The sequence below is a fragment of the Punica granatum genome, chromosome 5 (genome assembly GCF_007655135.1).
Source record: "Punica granatum isolate Tunisia-2019 chromosome 5, ASM765513v2, whole genome shotgun sequence".
Lineage (NCBI taxonomy): Eukaryota > Viridiplantae > Streptophyta > Magnoliopsida > Myrtales > Lythraceae > Punica > Punica granatum.
The window spans coordinates 9009064-9029402 of NC_045131.1; the positions used below are offsets into that span (position 1 = coordinate 9009064).

The 20339-nt window shown below is 43.0% G+C and overlaps 4 protein-coding genes and 1 long non-coding RNA gene across 7 annotated transcripts; 4 read left to right on the plus strand and 1 right to left on the minus strand.

The window, feature by feature from the left end:
* The first annotated feature begins 2420 nt into the window (after positions 1-2420).
* Positions 2421-4448, plus strand: LOC116207577 (40S ribosomal protein S2-4). Its single transcript, XM_031540584.1, has 2 exons — positions 2421-3213; positions 4001-4448. The coding sequence occupies exons 1-2, from the start codon at positions 2557-2559 to the stop codon at positions 4160-4162; spliced, it is 819 nt and encodes a 272-aa protein (XP_031396444.1). The 5' UTR covers positions 2421-2556; the 3' UTR covers positions 4163-4448.
* A 477-nt stretch (positions 4449-4925) lies between these two features.
* Positions 4926-7525, plus strand: LOC116207578 (zinc finger AN1 and C2H2 domain-containing stress-associated protein 16-like). The gene is made up of 2 exons (XM_031540586.1): positions 4926-5348; positions 6139-7525. Exons 1-2 carry the CDS (start codon positions 5250-5252, stop codon positions 6919-6921), a joined length of 882 nt encoding a protein of 293 aa, XP_031396446.1. The 5' UTR covers positions 4926-5249; the 3' UTR covers positions 6922-7525.
* An 825-nt stretch (positions 7526-8350) lies between these two features.
* LOC116209693 (protein SEMI-ROLLED LEAF 2) lies at positions 8351-15132 on the plus strand. Of its 3 annotated transcripts, none has more exons than XM_031543430.1 (20): positions 8351-8551; positions 8864-9175; positions 9691-9765; positions 9905-10020; positions 10184-10298; positions 10387-10515; positions 10620-10667; positions 10796-10989; positions 11078-11283; positions 11421-11713; positions 11796-11945; positions 12042-12473; positions 12569-12718; positions 12813-12888; positions 12980-13107; positions 13213-13413; positions 13539-13679; positions 13778-13903; positions 13989-14210; positions 14510-15132. In XM_031543430.1, exons 2-20 carry the CDS (start codon positions 9029-9031, stop codon positions 14627-14629), a joined length of 3069 nt encoding a protein of 1022 aa, XP_031399290.1. In that variant the 5' UTR covers positions 8351-8551; positions 8864-9028; the 3' UTR covers positions 14630-15132. The 3 variants fall into 3 exon arrangements, with proteins under 3 accessions (XP_031399290.1, XP_031399288.1, XP_031399289.1); XM_031543428.1 differs by having other exon boundaries at positions 8353-8551; positions 14471-15129; XM_031543429.1 differs by having other exon boundaries at positions 8353-8551; positions 8934-9175; positions 14471-15129.
* Positions 15133-15500: 368 nt separating this feature from the next.
* Positions 15501-18519, plus strand: LOC116208313. The gene is made up of 3 exons (XR_004157034.1): positions 15501-15649; positions 15879-15984; positions 18134-18519. It is a non-coding gene; the product is annotated as an uncharacterized LOC116208313 (long non-coding RNA).
* LOC116208312 lies at positions 18468-20300 on the minus strand. Its single transcript, XM_031541688.1, has 3 exons — positions 19951-20300; positions 19329-19832; positions 18468-19236 (listed from the first exon to the last, which is right to left on the minus strand). The coding sequence occupies exons 1-3, from the start codon at positions 20057-20059 to the stop codon at positions 18716-18718; spliced, it is 1134 nt and encodes a 377-aa protein (XP_031397548.1). The 5' UTR covers positions 20060-20300; the 3' UTR covers positions 18468-18715.
* Positions 20301-20339: the final 39 nt, after the last annotated feature.

The following is a 20339-nucleotide window of genomic DNA, read 5'->3' on the forward strand; positions in this document are numbered from 1 at the left end:
AAAGAAGAAAAGAAAATAACCTATACGACCATTGGTTATCCTAAGCTCCATGCCTGTCATGACCAAACTTATATGAAGACTCGAATTGAAAATCTTTTTACCAATGCCACCATTTTGTTTGGTATAATATTTGATGTAACGTCTTTTTTTTTCTTTTTTTTCCAACTAGATAGAACGCGATCACTCGACAATAAACACTAACAGAAAGCAATCCAAGAATCAATACTTATCCACCATAATCTTGAAATGACGATGTCCTGACCACGTGACTCAAAACTCCCAAACACTCATTTTTATTTTTGATCAAATTTGTTTTGAGACAGGAGATAAATTTCCATAAGGAGATTCCTTAAATGGAGCAAATTACAAAAGCCAAACGGAGAGAGTCACGTCACTATATGTCATATATTTGTTGGTAACTTTTCTTGTTAAAGAATAAGAAAATTTATTGTTTAATAAGAAATTTATTTTTTTGAATACTTATTAAATCTTAAAAATTTATTTTTTTGATACGGTGAATAACAAGTTTTTTTTTTAATGAAATAGTAAGAATATTGCTATTTTCTGAAATTTTTCTAAAAGTGATTTTTTAAAAAGCCTCCTTACAATAAACACACGTTCTCGAGACAGTCTTAGTTTTGTCCCTTGCAACCTGCCCTTCATTGTACTCTCTGGAGGATATTATCAATTCACTTGGGAGTTCGTGCGTTGTTTGGCTCGTGATTTTTTTTGGTCTCTATTAATGTATTTAAAATAAATTAAAAAAAAGCGCAGTAAAAGAGTTGGTGAAATGTTGAAAAACGCCCAAGGAAGCCTTGGAAATGCTAAATAAACAAATGTAACCGCTTTGGACAAAGGAGAATTCTACGGTACTTGAACATTATAATATGAAGCCAGAGTGAATAATTACCTGACACAGGATTCGGCTTCTCTATGGTTGAATTTTAACACAGTCGGTGCAGTTACGAGTACGTTGTGAGCAATAATCATGTATTGTTAACAATATATTCATAACTGGTCGAACTAATTTTAAGGGATTCGACCTAATGATTAATGTACACTCAAATTTACATCGAGATCCGGGTTCGAATCCCTTAGGACCATCGAAGCGCTTTTGGCGTAATTACCCGTTCCGTGCATCATCGGGGATTCATGAAGTCCCGGAGATTAGTCGGACGAAGTCCGAACTCTCCCGATTAGGAAAAAAAAAACACTGTACGCACCATTAAAAAATTGAGCAATTACTTTTGAATGGAAGTATTGAACCCGCCTTTCGATGTGCTGTGCTCTGACTGAGCAGTCAACGAAGGACTGGGTCAGGTGACTGAACTGTGAAGGGCTTTTCTCCTAAAGTGGACTCATTGCATTACATTACATTTTTTCTGTGGAGAGTCGAATCCTACACGGAAAAAGTCACAACTTTATATGATATTAGAGTCGCTTATACTTTAGCGCGTGCATATGAGCTCATGTCACGTCAATTCTAAATGTCTCTTTGTCGAGAGCAGCCAAAGTGCATCCGAATCGACCCGATTTTGAAACTCATAGTCTCTTTAAATCCGTGTGCGGAAAAAAAAACCCGCCTTATAGTCTCTTAATTGTCCCCCCATCACTCGAGCACGGAAGTTTAATTTCAGCTCGTAGTCAGTTCTTAAGAGCAAATGTTCAAGTTCACGTGCATGTGTAGGTGAAGCGTCAAAATCACATGTTATCACGTGATGACGAGTGTTGAGAGTTGGATCTTACACGAAAAAATGAAATAGAAAGCCACAAGTTCATAAGAGATTGGGTATTGTAACTCATCAACTCATTTGGGAAAAACTTCACAGCATCGACACCAAGAACACCCAATTTGTCGATGAGGAATCCGAATTCTTCCAGAGAAATTCATATGTCACGTAAGACATTGGCAGGCTCATCTCTGAAATTGACAATGGTCGTCACTCATCAAACTTTGTTCAATATTGTTCGTCTGAAATCTTGGACCCCGATACTCAATATCATACAAACCTATTGTGCCACAAGCGTTAGTGCACTAAAGTCGACGGGTGTTTCGCTACGAATTCCTTGGACTATAACCTGTCACGTCTGACAATTCATCTCACACACATCTGTCACGTGGAGGCCGAAGAGAGAATCAACATTAAGATCGCAAAATATGGATGGAAACTCGACAAAATGCGAATGTGGCCGTTTTGTATGATAAATTTCCATTCCCCGTGAATAGATGTCATCCCACCTCATGGGCTAAGCCCAGATTTAATTCTACCAGACCATGGGCCGAGAGCCTTTATTGGGCCGAATAGTCGGTGGGTTGATCCATCTATTAATTTGAAGCCCATGGGTCCAAACACCCCTTCACCGGTCCAAGCTTATCTCCATAACCACACACCCCCAGCAATCCCGCCACCGCTGAGCAAGCAAACCCTAGCTGCCGTCTGTCCACATATAAACCCTACCAATCCTCATTTTTCTCTCTCTACACTCTCTGGCGCCTCCATTATCGCTGTTCGAGTCGGTTCAGTAGGGTTTCAATCAGTTCCAAGCTCAACAACCATGGCGGACAGAGCAGGAGGGGACCGCGGAGGCTTTGGCCGTGGATTCGGCGGGCGTGGCAGGGGCGACCGCGGCGGCAGGGGTGGACGCCGACGCGCCCAGCGCCAAGAGGAGGAGAAATGGGTCCCAGTCACCAAGCTCGGCCGCCTCGTGAGGGAAGGCAAGATCCGGTCCGTCGAGGAGATCTACCTCCACTCCCTCCCCATCAAGGAGTACCAGATCGTGGACACCCTCGTGGGGCCCTCCCTTAAGGACGAGGTGATGAAGATCATGCCCGTGCAGAAGCAGACCCGGGCCGGGCAGAGGACCCGGTTCAAGGCCTTTGTCGTCGTCGGAGACGGGAACGGTCACGTCGGGCTCGGTGTCAAGTGCAGCAAGGAAGTTGCAACTGCCATTCGTGGCTCCATCATACTGGCCAAGCTCTCGGTCATCCCGGTCAGGAGAGGGTACTGGGGTAACAAGATCGGGAAGCCCCACACTGTTCCGTGCAAGGTCACCGGCAAGTGTGGGTCCGTCACCGTCAGAATGGTGCCGGCTCCCCGGGGCGCTGGGATAGTGGCAGCTCGGGTGCCCAAGAAGGTGCTGCAGTTCGCAGGTATTGAGGATGTGTTCACTTCCTCTAGGGGGTCCACGAAGACTCTCGGCAACTTCGTCAAGGTTTGATCTTTTCGCCTGAATTTTGGTCATGTGTTAGCTTCCGTCTCTTAATTTGCATCGAGATGGAGTTTCTTCTGCAACTGAAGAGGTTATTATAGAGAAAATGTCGTCACCGAAGAGGGCATTTCTGATACAGCTGTTTGGTTTCTTAGTGTTCAAGCTTTAAAATCACACTGAATAAGCTAATCGATGTGCCGCTTATGTTGTATATATGGGCTCTGGCTCATCAATCTAGTACGTGCATTGAGCTCTCTTTTTGTTGAATGCATTTAGCTCGTCCATGATCCACTTTTTTTTTTGTGGTTATTAGTGTTTTAGAATTTTCCATTAATATGTTCGACGATTCCTTGACCATGTAAGTTGGATAGATCATTCTGGAGAGGTCCATCAGGAGATGTGTTGGTATGATTGACAAGATTAGGAATTTTCAATTTTTTTAGCTTTCTTATAGCTTCACATGATTTGCCAGAGTAGTTGATTATGTATTAGTGCGATATTACATATCTTGACGTAACTTTGCCATTATATGGGATGCCCAAGACACGATGTTTTGGTTACTTGCAGATCAGATGAAGCACAGGCATGATGAAGTTTCCTATTGAGTGTTGATGCTGAAGCTCTGGGAGCTATTTAAGCTTTGCCCTACCAGCTTAAGCATTTTGTAGAATTGTGCTGTTGTTACAATTACGATGAGCAATTTCTGCTGAAAGGCTTGGAAATGAAAATGTGAGAGCTGCTATGTTACTTTTTCTGCAGAACCTAATCGAATTTCATTTCACTTTCTCAGGCTACGTTCGACTGCTTGCTGAAGACATACGGCTTCCTCACTCCCGACTTCTGGAGGGAAACCCGTTTCTCAAAATCTCCATACCAGGAATACACCGATATATTGGCAAAGCCCACTGGGAAGCCCCTCATCTTGGAAGATGCTGAGAGGATCGATGCCTGAGCTCTGCTTCGAGTTGCCAAGAGGATCTAGTATTTTGTTAGGCTCTCAATAGTATAACTTGTTAAGATTATGACGGGCCTTTTCTTTTGATGATCATGTGCTGCTACTTTTTCGATAAAATCTGTTTTGTCATCTAAATTCAATGGCTTTGTGGTTGGGATTAATGTTTTCAGTCGTGTGTTAGGCCCTTGTTCAACATTGTTTGAGACAAACCATTTGGCAGTGCAGACTTTTGGGCAGGGCTCCGGCTCTGATAAACCATCAAATGGCCCGACTAATATCATTTGAAGCCTTGCAATTGTATGTTTGCACTACCCAATTGATGTCACCGTACAGTTTCCATCTGGTCTGAAAATTTAATGGGGCTTCATTGCTCTGATTCGGAAATCATGTATGAATAAATTATCTGCATATGCCCCAAGTCCGCGATGGACTTTGGTATGTTTTCCACCTCTCATTTTGCATTACTGAAGTTATGATCATGGCATTGAATCTGTGAAAGATTCGAGCGGTGTTTCCATCGTGAGCTCTCGAAACTGGCACAGTACCATCAGCCTTAGTCAAGTTAGGTGGGTCCGAATGTCTCGTTATACCGAGTCGTTAACAAAAACAGGGTCCTAATTGCAAAGTGGGACGAGATCTAAACTTGGAGAGGACAATTGACGACAAGAAGTAAACTTTAAGGGGGATAATAGAACAAAGGTGAAACGTTTGGGTCGCAAAATCAATTTTCTGAAAAGGAAAAAACCATAGCGGTATGTACGAGGAGTGCTTGTGACGACATGATTTTTCGGTCGGGACTTAATCCCAGACGACTTCCTCCGCCTCCGGCCGACACCGCGGGTTTTCTTCCCGCTTTCACGCGGCAAAATGGGAATCCGAATCTAATCTAATTTAATCCCTACAAATTCTTTACGACAGATCGATCCCCAAATTCCCGCAACAAGACCTGCGATCCGGAGACGGGAAGTCAACCCCCACCTTCGATCTACGACTGACCCTTCAACCATTTCAGCTCGGATCCCTTCCAGCATTCCAGTTTTATCCCTGTTTCTGTCGATTTTCTCTGCCGGTAAGCTGAGCATTCATGGGGACGCCGGAGTTTCCCGATCTGGGGAAGCACTGCATGGTGGAAGATTGCCAGCAGATCGACTTTCTTCCCTTCACTTGTGACCGCTGCAATCGGGTAAAAATTCCCCACCTTTATCTTCTCGATTCAATGCCTGATGAGCTTCTCTGGGGATGAGAATCAATGGAATTTGTCTTAGGATGGTAGCTATTGGGGAATCGATGGGACTTGTGTGAACTTGCGAAAAGAAGAAACTTTGGCTCTGATTTTCGTATAACATTTGGCGTTGGACATCGACAAACCAATTGCCGCATCGAAATCGATGAATGAAATCTTTAAGAATTAGGTTCCGATGTGCACCTTCGAAGAACTCGGATACTTGCGGCGATATCCAATGGGGCCAGTGGTGGGGAAAAGAAAAAACTCATTGGAGTTCTGGTTTTGGTAAAGACTGCCTCTATGACAAGGGGTTCTTGATGATGTTGTCTGTTAACTAAGAATTTTCACAGGTGTGCCCGCCGCTTGAATGAGATCTGAGTCTAGAGTTTGAGATGATTGGCAATTCAAATGGTGGATATTGTTTTTATCAGGGAGAGATAGTGAACTGTTTTGTATGAAAATTTGGAAACTCGCATATTATAGCGATACAAGAAATTCGATGTCGGACTGATGGTTATAATGAAAAGAGGGCTGCTTCTTGATTTTTTTTCTTCTCGTTGTAAAACCATATAATTTTATACATAGTTACGTGGAAGATTGCCGTTGACAGTTTTATCAGAATTGAAATCCTAGAATTTTACATGTATAGGGGTGAGAAATATGGAGGTTTGGTCCCTCTAGTTGCTGACCTTTGTTGCTTTTCACTGGATCGATCGACTGATGCTGATGTTCTCGATTCGCTTTTTAGGTGTTCTGTCTGGAGCATCGGAGCTTCATCAAACATCAATGCCCAAAGGCTGATAAGAAAGATGTGACGGTCGTAATCTGCCCGCTATGTGCTAAAGGAGTCCGTCTCATTCCCGATGAAGACCCAAATATCACCTGGGAATCTCATGTTAACACCGAGTGCGATCCCTCAAACTATGAGAAAGTTACGAAGAAGAGAAAATGCCCCGTCCCTGGTTGTAGGGAGGTCCTCACATTCTCGAACATAATCAAGTGTAAGGACTGCACTTTAGATCATTGCTTGAAGCACCGGTTCGGTCCAGACCACAAATGTCCTGGACCTAAGAAACCTGAAACTGCTTTCTCCTTCATAAGTGCTCTAAGTAGGAGCAGGAAAGATACACCATCAAAAAAACCTACTCAAGTTTCAGCAGGATCGTCGAAGTGGTCAGCTAGCCTTCTCAGTGCAGCTTCAAGCTTCCGTGCCTCAACTGAAGCAGGAGTGGCGAGACTAGGCAATGAGTTTAACCGAGCTTTACAGATAGCAAAAGAAGGGATGGGCCCGAGCAGTAGTGATGGAAATGGGGCAGGAGAAGCAGAGGTGTGCCCTCAGTGTGGTGCAAAGTTTGCTGCAGTTACAGCTTTGATAGAGCACGTCCAAAAAGTTCACGAGAACGGTGGCAATCGTAGAGGTGTTCGGAAGGTAACAATTGATGTATGCCCCAAGTGCAGTAGAGGTTTCCGTGATCCTGTGTCCCTCGTGGAGCATGTTGAGAGGGACCATGGCGGCACTTCCAGAGCTTAGTAAGTCTACAAAGGCCTGTCATTTGGCTGCGTAATTCTCCTGTTGATTGTGGTGATCGAATTGTTGATATTTGTTCAATTATGGGTGGAAAGAGTTGTATATGCTTCTATCATGACTTATATAAATGCCGGGAATTGGAATGGTTGGGAAGTGCTGGCTTTTGAACATCTATGCTGATACTATGGGCAAGCAAGCAAAACATATCAGTTCTCTTCTTGTTTACAGCCTATGGGATTTGATTATGCCTATCTTCTTGATAGTCATACTCATCCTCCCAAGACCGTGGAATTCCCGCTTGTCTCTTGTTACTTCTCTGGCTTTACTGGATATGGATACTCAGTGGCTATGTCCGACTCTGCCGACATACAAAATAAGCCTATCCTCCGTTATACAAAACAAACCTACGGCATATCGAATTGGACTCTTTCCACCTGGACCGTGTTGGTACCAACATTATTGCCTCATTCAAAAAGGAAACAACTCCTGGAGACACTCGATTGCTTTGAGTAGTGAAGGTGGCTTTTAATAGCTGGATGGCTTTTATTCTGTCTCATGTTTGAAAATTAATGTGATTTTTTATATGTAATCAATGTGTTTCTTTTAATTAACGTGATTTTTGCATGACCAGTTTGATAACTGTAATTTTTGCCGTTAAAAGGAAAGGTTATTCGCGTGTTATGCTTACGTTGTCAAGAGAAAGGGATTTTAGTATAGTGCATAATGTGCTGATTCAGAATTAAGAGATCTTGATTGAATCTTTATCGGCTACCGGTATGAGTTAAGTGTTCATTTATTTCATTTTTATTTCTTATTTTTGTACTAGATTATGTGCCTCTTTTATGGCCTAAAAAAATTTACGTCGTCAAGCAATAAATCGAAAATGTCTCGCATCTTAAAAGCACATTTATTTTTTAATATACTTATATGGTTGGAAATATCTTTTCGGTGCGAAAAAGGGTTGGCTCACTAAGGCTAAAACTCCATTTTTTTTTTGTCTTGGCTGGAAATATTTTTAGGGAGAAAAACAAATAAATGCCATTAAAACATGGAAACAGGACAACATAATTCCTTTGCCCAAAACTGTCGGGACAGCATGTTATTGAGCGAAACCAACGTTAAATCCGAATGTGCCAAATAAAAAGTTTTTTTTGTTTTGGTTTTCTTCCTCTCTTGACAATTGACATCTGTCATTTTCTTGGACATAATCCAATCCCACAAATCAAATCGCCCAAATTGGGAAACAAATCGAAAGCACATTCAAAGATATCATCAGATCAAATGTTGATGTAGTACACCGAAAAAAAAAAATCAAATCAAATGTTGATGTGGACCCGTACTAGCACGTTCGATGGGCCCACATGGGCTAACCGTTGAATTCGGTAGAAAAGTTCAATTATTTCCTTTTGGCTAGCGCCGGACGGATAGATGTTTTCTTGGGAGAGGAAGCGGAAAGGGGGAAGAAAGGAGAGAGGAAGGAGAGGGAAGAGAGAGAGAGAGAGAGAGAGAGAGAGAGAGAGAGGAGAGTTTTGCGGTAGAAATTTATGGGAATTAAGTGCATTTCCTTGCATGGCCAAGGGAGGTTTCCAGCCTCTTGGGGCGGCTCCTTCAGGCATTGATTCTTGCTTTTAAGGTAAAAACATCCTCTTTCGTGATAGGTTCGTTCTTCTGCATTCTCCAGTTTTGGTGGCAGCAGCTGGATCAAGATAGCATTTGTCACGACCCCTTTGTGTAGTTCTTGATGCGGATGATCACAAAATCTGTTCTCGATCACCTTATCTGGATACCCAGCTGAGCTTAGATAGCAATAGATGATCATTTTAATCGATTTAGGATTCCGGCAATGATTGGTCGTTGATTTTGATTTGATTCGGGCAGCTGCAATGTTTCGGTTTCTGTTCCGATTTGATTAGGAGGCGAATGACGCCGAGATTGTTTATTACAGGCTGGTCTCTGTTGAAATTAAGGGCTATCCCCTCGTGTTTGAGGCTTTGCTTTCCCTTCTTTGTGCCCAGAAGGCGAGCCCTCCATCGGCTTTAGAAGGGAAAGAAAGCTTATTCAGGGGGAAGCCTGAATCTCGCGGCTATCAGGCAGACCAGACTTCTGCAAAATGAGTGTTATATCAGGTGTAATCTCGAGGCAAGTCTTGCCTGCATGCGGCAGCCTCTGCTTCTTCTGCCCGGCAATGAGGGCAAGGTCAAGGCAGCCTGTCAAGAGATACAAGAAGCTGATTTCCGATATATTTCCTCGATCCCCGGTTAGCGACTTCAGACTTTTTATTGATTTGCTTATAGGGAGCTGTAGTAGTCAATAGCATCTGCTGCCAGGTCTCATCCTATATTGCCACAAAGAGTACATGCATTAATTCTGGGGGGGAGAGAAGGAACTGAGTAGAGTTTGTCAATTATGAGTTGTTGTTTAGTACTGTTGCATTCAGCCTTATGATATTTTTTGTCACTTTAACAGCAGTACTATATTTGTTTGGGCATATGTAACTTATTTCAGCTTCATTCTTTGTTCTATTTGCTTACTTTTCATGTCAAAGAGTACGTGTAAGATAGTGCAAGGAAGTTATCTTGGCATGGGTTTTCTCCTTCTAATGTTGGTGATCATGTCGAATTCTGTCTGTTCTTGACTGTCTTATCCTCTGACAGACGGATAGTTGCTATGTGATAGTCAAACTTTACCACATCCTCAAACTGGAAGGAATTCCATCATGATTTTTGTATGATAAGTATAATTTCACGATTGTGTTTCCTCATGTTTTGATAGGATGAAGAGCCAAATGACCGGAAGATAGGAAAGCTGTGCGAATATGCTGCTAAGAATCCTCTGCGCATTCCAAAGGTAATTTATAATTATCCCAAACGTTGTGTATTTTGCCTTTATTCTGTTTTTTTATTAATGCTTTACTGGGATGTTAAAAGGCACTGCTTTAGTGCTATTTCTTATTTCACACTTATTGACTTGCTGAAAATTTCGTCAGATCACCAACACACTGGAGCAGAGATGTTACAAGGAATTGAGGATTGAAAATTTCAGATTCGCCAAAATCGTCATGCTCATCTACCGGAAATTGCTGATTACTTGTAAAGATCAAATGTAAATTTACTTTTTCCACAAGCATTGTGTTAGATAACTTAAAAAAATACCTTCTGTTGAACTTTTGATATGAGCATTCTGGCCATTCCAAGTTCTAGCCATAGCTTGCTTTAATTAAAACTCGAAGGTAATCCTACTTCTGATATTCAATACAATGTTACAGGCCTCTGTTTGCAAGTAGCTTGTTGACCATCATTCTCACTCTGATGGATCAAACCAGGCAAGATGAAATGCGGATCATAGGATGTGAGACTCTCTTCGACTTTGTCAATAATCTGGTGGGCACCTGTGCTGGTTACTCATACAATTTCAAAATTTCAACATTTCAGCTTTATATGTTCTTACTTGTCTAGATTGGATCTGCAGAGGGATGGCACTTATATGTTCAATTTAGAAAGCTTTATTCCGAAACTTTGTCAATTTGCTCAAGAAGTAGGGGAAGATGAAAGGGCACAGCAAATACGCTCATCAGGGCTACAAGCCCTTTCAGCGATGGTATCTTTTAAACCTTCACATAAACAAGAAACTTGGCCTTTACATATTTGTTAAGATATTCATGAAGAGATTTGTCATTGAGAAGTTGTCCTGTCACTATGCAGATTTGGTTCATGGGCGAGTACTCACATGTTTCGGCTGAGTTTGACAACGTACGTATACTAACTGGCATTACTTTTGGCTTAAAAGACAAAAGAAGATCTAACAGGCAGATTTGATTGAGTTAGCCACTATCTACATTCACACAACCTCATCATGTTTATCTTGTTCAACTCTGCAGGTTGTTCAAGTGGTCCTGGAAAATTATGCAAGTGGAAAGAAAAGTGCTGAAAATGACAAGCAAGGCCCCCAGAGTCGATGGGTGCAAGAAGTTCTAAAGAACGAGGGTCACGTCCCTCCCTCAATAGAATATGCCGTGAATGTCCCTTCATGGGACAAAATCGTAAATGAAAAAGGAGAAATGATTTTGACAGGGTAATTCTTGGTGGAACTTACAGTGCAGGATTCTGTAATCCCTATATATTTATTGAATTTAAGCTTTTACTTTTTACATTTTCGTCAGGGAAGATGCAAAGAAACCTTGCCTCTGGTCCCGAGTTTGTGTGCACAACATGGCCAAGCTAGCCAAGGAGGCTACAACTACTCGCCGTGTCTTAGAGTCCTTGTTTAGATATTTTGACAATGGAAATCTATGGTCTGCAGAGCACGGCCTCGCTTTCCCAGTTCTAAAGGATATTCAAGTCTTAATGGAGAGTTCTGGCAATGAGGGTACCTATTGTTCCTCCCTTGCTACTATCAAGTCAAACTTGTTATAGAAGGAATGAAAAGAGAATAAGTTAATAAAATTAATCATTTTTTATATCAATCCTGCAGATTGAACCTTTCTTTGTTGGGGGGTTTTGCAGGGCAAAACACGCACTTTTTGCTGTCTATACTAATCAAGCATCTTGACCATCGTAACGTCCTGAAACAGCCCAGCATGCAGCTCGACATAGTAGAACTCACCACCTTCCTCGCTCAGCAGGCGAAGGTTGAGGCTTCTGTGCCCATTATCGGTGCAGTAAGCGACATCATGAGGCATCTGCGGAAGAGCATACACTGCTCTCTTGATGATGCTAACCTCGGAGATGATGTGATTAAGTGGAACAGAAGATTCGGGGAGATGGTGGACGAGTGCCTTGTAGAGCTTTCCCTTAAGGTGCTTACTCACTTGTTTCCTAATTATACCCTCATTACAGCTTAAAAGATGCAGTAGAAAGGATCTGACATTTTTGGAGCAGGTTGGAGATGCAGGTCCCATCCTAGATATCATGGCTGCGATGTTGGAGAATATCTCGACCATTACTGTTATTTCTAGAACAACCATATCCACTGTTTATCGTACAGCTCAGATTGTGGCCTCTCTCCCGAATTTGACGTATCAAAACAAGGCAACAACCTCAGCTCTTCATGTGTCTCATTACTATGTGCACCTGCTATTTCAACTCGAGCTTATCTTCTTTTCTTTTTTCCTTGGTCCGCTTTAGGCGTTTCCTGAGGCTCTGTTTCATCAGTTACTCCCAGCTATGGTCCATCCCGATCACGAGACACGGATCGCTGCTCACCGAATCTTCTCAGTTGTTCTTGTACCGTCTTCAATTTGTCCCCAACTGTCCTCCTCATCTGCTCATCCCCATGAGACAACAAAGAAGGGGCCGGACCTTCCGAGAACACTTTCAAGAACCGTCTCCGTATTCTCTTCCTCAGCTGCCCTATTTGAGAAGCTGAGAAACGAGAAGAATTTCTTGAGAAATAGCAATGCCTCCCAAGATGACAAAGATAAAAGTGCGGGTGATGCGAACAATATGGGAATGTTGAGCAGACTGAAGTCATCTTACAGCCGAGCGTACAGTATGCGAAATCCCGCTGTACCACCAGTAATTGCTGCAACTCCTGTCGCCAAGTTAAATAAGGAACTCGTGAGTTGCGATCGAACACTGTCTATATTGTCTTATGGTATTTGACATAGCAGTAGTTCATTTCATAAAAACATTGCAATTTTTTGGCAATGCAGGAGGCTTCTTCCCTCAGATTGAGTAGCCGTCAGATCACCCTCTTGCTCTCATCCATTTGGGCGCAGTCAATCTCCCCAGAAAACATGCCCGAGAATTACGAAGCTATCGCCCATACGTACAGCCTCGTATTGCTCTTCTCCAGAGCCAAGGTACACTTGTACCTCTTATCCTACTTCTCTCATTCATTCCACATGATCATCTATATTAGGGCAAAAACTTCTCTGAATTGATTGACTTTTGCAGAATTCCAGCAATGAGGTTCTGGTACGGAGTTTTCAGCTTGCATTTTCTCTGCGACATATTTCCCTCAACGAAGGAGGTGACCTATTGCTATTCTCACCTCTACCTATGGAACTTATAGCTTGAATTCTTTGCACCGCCTGATAAAAATTATGTTCCAATTTTGAAAGGACCACTGCCACCTTCTCGTCGAAGATCGCTTTTTACTTTGTCGACTTCGATGATCGTCTTTTCATCGATAGCCTACAGTGTTCTCCCCCTTATTTACTGTGCCAAGGCAGCACTTTCAGACAAGACGGTAAACATCCTATTAAGAGCCAAATATTACCTTTTAAGAATTTCATTTTGCTAGGTCTTAGTTTTCTTATCGAGATATATGCAAACTTTTTCGTGCTGGAATCAGGTTGATCCCTTCCTGGAGTTGGTCGAAGACCGGAAGCTACAGGCGGTAAACAACGAGTCCAAACACCATATGGATGCTTACGGATCTAAGGAGGATGATGCTTCTGCCTTGAAATCTCTCGCGCAAATTCAGCTTTCTGAGGATCAGACAAGAGAATCCTTTGCCTCTGAAATTGTCAAGACCTTAGGAACCTTGCCTGAGGTAAATCTTCTCATGCTAATTTTCTGCTCATCCAAAAACAAAAACAAAAAAATAAAATAATAATAAGACGTCGTTTGATTTCACCTGTAACCGTGTAATATTGATGATTGGCCTTAATTGTGTAGTCAAACTTGTCCACCATCCACGAGCAGTTGGTCAGCGAATTTCTACCCGATGAAGTCTGCCCTCTGGGAGCCCAGTCGATCATGGGTTCTCCAGGCAAACTATATCCTGACGAAATGAAAGACAGTGAACCTCGCGGGCAGGTAATATTTGGCTAAGGCTTTTTACATTCCAACATTAACCTTGCATGTAACCTAACAACCTATTTCTTTGTTCTTTGTTTTTAATTTTTTTTTTACAGCCTCCTTCCATATTATCGGCAGAAGAGGAGGCTTTCACGGATTCATTTGAGAGTCAAACCAAACAGAACTTCGATGCAAATATGGGTGGTTCTAATCTCTTGAGTGTAGATCAGCTACTAGAATCTGTACGTGAACCTTCTGTGTCTAACTCAAGACAGATTACAAGGTTTAGAAGTTGTGTGGATAAGCTTTTCTTTTAATTTTCCATAGGTTCTGGAGACGGCACATCAAGTTGGGAGACTGTCTGTCTCAACAGCACCGGATGTGCCATACAAGGATATGGCCCGGCATTGTGAGGCCCTTCTGATAGGGAAGCAACAGAAGATGTCAACCTTGGTCAGCGTCCCGCAGAGACAGGAAAGTATTATGAATGTTCCTGCACAGAACATCAGCGATGCATCCCATTTTACTGCTGAAAACGGCTTTCACCGGGTAACTTTCCTCATATTTTACGAATTCATATCAACTCAGAAGTACGACATTGCTTATATCCACACAGTCCAGTTAGGATTTCCTGTCAGTTTGCAGCATATAATGATGACTTTAAACAGATCAGATTCCATTGGTCTTGCACTAGAGAAAACCTAGTACATGTATGCATTCATCTAATCTATGTGAAAAATAGAACTTATTGATGCGTTGGTTGAAGGAACCTGCTGATTACAGTTGTTTCGTGTAAAAAATTTATGCAGGTTGGGAATCCGTTTGTTGATTATAATGTGAATTCGCAGAAATCACCAGCCAGTGTGGTCCCGCTGCTGTGTGCGAGTGAATTCCAGCATAATCCGGACATGTTCAGGCTGCCTGCGTCCAGCCCATATGATAACTTCCTGAAAGCTGCTGGTTGCTGATCCTTCTGAGGCTCGGGGATGGACGCGATTCAGTGATAAGTATAAATGAAGAACATACCAACTACAGAACCATTGACCTCCAGATCAAATGCAGCTGAGTGATCTCTGACAGCGAGCATTTGCCGTGGCTGCTCCTCGGTAGATGGATTGATGAAGACACAGCGAAATCTCGTCGAGATCACTACTTCGCTGCTCGTAAATTCTTTCATTCTTTTACATATATTATTTCATTCGTACAGTGGTTCTGGGTTGTGGAATGACTCTCGTAGAAGAGGTTGTGCTGAAGAGTCACACTTCTCTCACAATGTCTGAGACCGCTCCATCATCAGAGTTCCCATCTGCTTCTGTAACCCATTTCAATGTATAAAATATAGTAGGAATTCTTCATTTTCTCAGCATTTTGATTAAGGCGTCTGTAATTTCTCGAACCTGAACGTAAACGCATATATATAATACAATACTTAGTTACTGAGAAGAAGACATGTCTTCTCAGAGTTTGATTCTCTTCTTCATTACGTATCCGTTATTCCGAGCTTCTAGCTTTTCCATTTCTTTCTTCTCGAACCTTTTTACTGATAGTGTGTTCGAGACACAGAAACCTTCGAGAAATTACGCTAGTTATCCGCAAAACATTGAGAAATCATATTTCCTATGTGATCATGTTGTGTCAATAGGATTGCATTGGTAATGTATCAGACATTGTAACACTCATATGCATGCCATCCATATAAGAATGGGGAGAATATTTTGATGAATTGGTTGAAGGAACCTGCAAAAAAATAAGAAAATAAAATAAAAAGAAAATTAATTTAAAAAATAATAAAATTTAAAAGAAAAAGGAAATGCCATGAACAGCTGTCCCTTTAGGTGTCTTCATGAAGACACCAAGGCTTCACTAAATATAAAACCAGACAAAACCCAAAAAGCTTCTCATAGCTGCCCCCTGAGGACTCTGCAAATCTTCATATTTTGTTAGGTCTGTTCCATCTCTGTTCTACCAGCCGGCAAGGCTAAGATCAGGTGAGTGGCTATGTCTGTAAGAAACTTCATAGGAGCTGATGTCAGCAGTCAGCAGATTACTGTTTGTGATATTCAATCGTGGTGGGGTTTTTGCTTCCGCTTCTGCTTATTCACTTGTTGCATGCTTAGACTCGAGCTCCTGGTGATATCCGGCTATCGATCTGATAAGTTCGGGGTTGTTTGGAATTGTTTTTGAAAGCAATCATTTCCGGGTTTTTGCATCGTGCAGTTCGGTTGGAAGATGTCCACCAAGTACGTAGTAGCAGCGGTGCTGGGATCATTTGCAATTGCTTGGGTAAAAGATCACTACGTTGCCGATAGGAAGATTTTTGGAGGTTGTTTACATTTATTTTAGTTTGTTTCTAGATAATTTTTTTCTTTATATTTTATATATAAATAATGTCTAGATAGATATCCACACCACGAATTCCTATACCCCTTATTTTTCGGGAAGCATCAACTATAACCCCAAAAGAATTAGATTTCGTAAACAACATAGAGGAAGAATGAAAGGGCTTATTGGGGCAATCGTATTTCTTTCGGTCGCCTAGATTGCACGTTACACTCTCCAACTGGCGGTGTTGAGTTTGTCGGGCAGGCTAGGGCACTGTCCCAAGAGTGTGTAGAGGAAAACCACCAGCCGTCCTCTCCGTGTTAGAGCGTAGAGCGCTACGACCCATGAGGTCCGCAGGTCTAGTTAGCAGCTGAGTTTTCATAGTGATGGTGATGTCGATCTGAGTGTTAATGATGATGAGCTTCAGACGATGTTGCGACCATGAGGGTAAGGCCGATTTGATCCTCCCAAGCATGAGCGTGATTAAGTGGCCCGATACTTGTAGGAAGGCGGCTTGAAGGCCAGCCTTGAGGATAATGGTCACAGCCGGGGTTGGCCTGTGACAGATACTGGCCTCGACGTGAGTTGGCCTCTAAGAGATGCCGGCCTCAACATGGAAGCCAAAATACTGTATTTCAACTTGGAAGCTTTAACTCTGATGAAGACGCTGGAAGTGGGTCTTGGCTATTTGGCAAGCCGATATAAGTGAGCCTTAGGCCAGAACCCTCGACTCAATGGAATAGACGGCCTGAAAGCCGGTCCTAAGAGTAATGCAACCACGAATCCCTGAGATTCGTAGCATGTGGATCTCGGCCTCGCAAAACTGAGAGGAATTGCACCTAGGTCCGAAAACCTAAGTTCGGGTGGAAGCCCGTTCCTTGCTCAGAAGCTCGAAAATGGGTAGAAGGGATAGATGTCGAATGATCGGTGTTGGACGGGAATTAGAGGTGTATGGTAATGAAGTGCATGAAAGATGAGAATTAGAGGTGTATGGTAATGAAGTGCACGAAAGGTAGATATGTAAGGTGCGATGCATGAAACGTAAAGATACGAGAAAAGTAAAGGATAAATGAATGAAAAGATATATTAAAAATGCATATTGTGTAGTTTTGAAGGGGGTACAAATGAATACCAAACCGTAATTGGTAAACACCTAATAAGAAGAAACTAAATAAAGAATATCTAATAGAGCTCAAGATATAGGCTTGACCTAGGATAGAGCTCAAGATACCGTAATTGGTAAACATCTAATAAGAAGAAACTAAATAAAGACTATCCTAAAAATTACTTGCCTACTCTCCACTTATTCCCTAGATATCTAAGATTAATAAAATGGAGAACCAGTCTAGCAAATTTGGAGAATAAATCTCCATTATTCCTAACTTTAAAGATAAGACAAAGAAATGAAATTTATTATATCTATGCACGTCCAGAGCATTCATGCAATATTTCACTTTCCATTTGCATATTGTATATATCTTGTGCATGTGAGAACTTTCCTTTGCCTTAGGCCTTCCCGTAGTCAACCATATGATCCTCTCTTTCCAATTGAGCACATGAGACAAACCTCAAGGTAATAAACTTCATATTGCCATCATTGTAAAATTACCTCATGCATGGAAAGTCCCCGAAATCGGAAAGACCATTGATACACGTCCGTGGCCAATACATTCATAATCTTCTTTCACTTGGCAACTCTTTCCTAGAAGAAATAATATGAGATATTCCCCGAAATAGAAAATCCTAGCCAATCATAGAGCCATCCACGTTTATTCCCGCCCGTACTTGGAAGCTTCCCACAACTTCCATCCTTGAGCCGTTCAATCTCCACACAGCTGTCCAAAATCGGGTGATGCTGCGGGCTAGGATCGGGTCTCGTCTTGGGCTTCGGTCACTGGCCATTCTCCTTGCATGGGCCTTGCTCTTCCAAACCAATCAATAATGGGCTGCCTTGTGAGTTCAATTAAACCCATAAAATCTATCTTAGCCATCATGTGCCCCACGAGCTCCTCAAATATCGCTAAGTGCGAAAAATTGGTGTAAACAGTGGTATATTAATCGTGGCCTGATGTCCCACCATGAACCTCTGAGCTTACTGCCTAATACTTGATGTATCACGTCGGGCCTATAACAATTGTTCTTGGACTCAGGCACCACGCCGAGGACAGTGGCGAACAAAGAGTGGTGGGAGGAGACCGATCGGAAGTTCCAGGCATGGCCTCGGACAGCAGGTCCCCCTGTGATCATGAACCCATCAGTCGCCAGAATTTCATCGTCAAGCCGCCCTGCGATGTTTGAATAGTTCAATGCCTGCCAAATCATCTGGTTGGAAAATGGAGTTTACGGAGGTAGATTCAAACACGCTTGTAGTAGATGCCAGTGCTGGTAATAAATCATACCACCTTATGGAATAAATAAGGGTAAAAGCTGAGACTTGTCTTGAGAGTCGACGCACATTCGGTCGTACTCGTGGAAGTTTAAATATATAAACGAAGTCCAGCGCATTTTCTTTATTAATCGAAAATAAAGTACTTTCAGCTACATCGATAGATGTCGGATCTTAGACAGGAGTAGCCGCAGATCAATGTACATCTTGTAGATTATTGGATTCTTTCTCAGATTCTGTATGAAAGGGGAAGAGTTCAAAGAACGAGACGCGGGAAAAGAAGAATATGTGTCAAGCAAAGTAAGAATTTGCTCTTGTGCCTCCGGCATTAACTCCATCAAGCAGATTACGAGACGCGGACGACTCTAACATCGTCCAACACGGGCCCACACAAGTGTCCGTAGTCATGAAGCTTTGTATGGTAATATAAGCTGTAGAAGGTCAACCCTGTCTTTGTCGATGTCGCTTTGAACCTCATCCTCGCCATTCGGAACTCGCCCTTACCTGTGGAATTCAGCGGGACCTGGATCGACATTGCTCCTGCGTAAGCCTGCACCATCATCGATCCATGACAGCCGTTCTTAGCATCTCCGACAGTGAAGCTGAGATCATAGGTCTTGTTGGGGACTGTGCTGATGTGTTGGGCAATAGAGCTCTCGCGTCCGGCGACGAGCTCGATAGCAGCAAGGCCTGAGGGGACATGGAAGTGGCGGCTGTCGATGTACTTGACGGGCTTAAGGGACGCGATGATCCATCCTGGGAGCGGGGAGATCTTATCCTGTTGTCGTGGAGGGAGGAGGATGCCGGTGGAGAAGTTCTTGAACACGTGGGGCCCCACCTCGAAGCCTCCGTTCTTTACGAGATTGCCTGCAGGTAAGTTTTACGGATGGATTGATCAGAACAATCAGAACAAATGACTGAGCGTGATCACAACCAACACAGATAGTACAGTTACTCGCCTTTATCGTATTTCAGGGAAGGAATCTCCTTGATGGCAATAGCATCCAACAGGGGACCGCAGGCAGGGTCCTCCTGGATCCCGGGATTATGGAACGTGACCCGGACAATCTTGGAAGCTGCCTTGAAGGCCCAAGCATAAGTGTCCCCTCCATTGCTGCTGTACAGCGTCTGAATCCCGAGGTCTGCCGACTCCTGACCAGGCCGTACAGAGACCCTCAGCACCTCGTCCTGGGCGCAAGTCCTCGTGGCCCCGAACGTGAGTGAGTAAATCAAGCCCGGGTTCACTCTCACATACTGATAGATCGACGCCTCATTGCCCAGCCTCACTGCATGGGCCCCGCGGGGAATCGCTAGGTAGAACCCGCCTGGCTGTGGCCCGCCCGAGACGAACTCGACATGGCTGTTGATTACCCAGTTCGGGAGGGAGTACTTTCCAATAATGACGGTCTTGTTGAGGTTTGATGGTTTGGGTGCCAAGTGAAAGTCTCCGTTGCGGAGCAACCCTACAATGTAAACCATAACGAATCGATTAGCCAACCGTATAATCTGTCGAACTACGTTATTAATTATCCGTTATCAGCCCCTCCCACAGAGCAGCCGGACAAGTACGGAAAGGCTTACCGTCAAGCCGAGGAGCGGAGGCTGAAGAGGCAGAGGAGGCAGTGTAGAAGGAGAGGAAAGAGCAGAGGCATATCAGAGAGAGTTGCAAAAGAGACATTGCTTTTCGCATTGCGAAGACCAATAGTGAAGACGGCCTTACTATATAAAGATAAGGAGACACGGTAGACCTGAAATGAAAGTTATAAAAAAGACCCGGGAACTGCAGTACACCGTCTTTCTCGATCCGTTTTTATTTTATTGCTTGATGATGCATCAACCGGTAATCACGTCTAGATCGGTCATCATGTTCGAGGAAACAGAGCAAGAAAGAGAGGGAGTGAAGGCGGCACCACATTTGCCGTGAAACACGTCGGCTTGTCTTCCAGATGGGTGAGAGAGATTCAGACTCT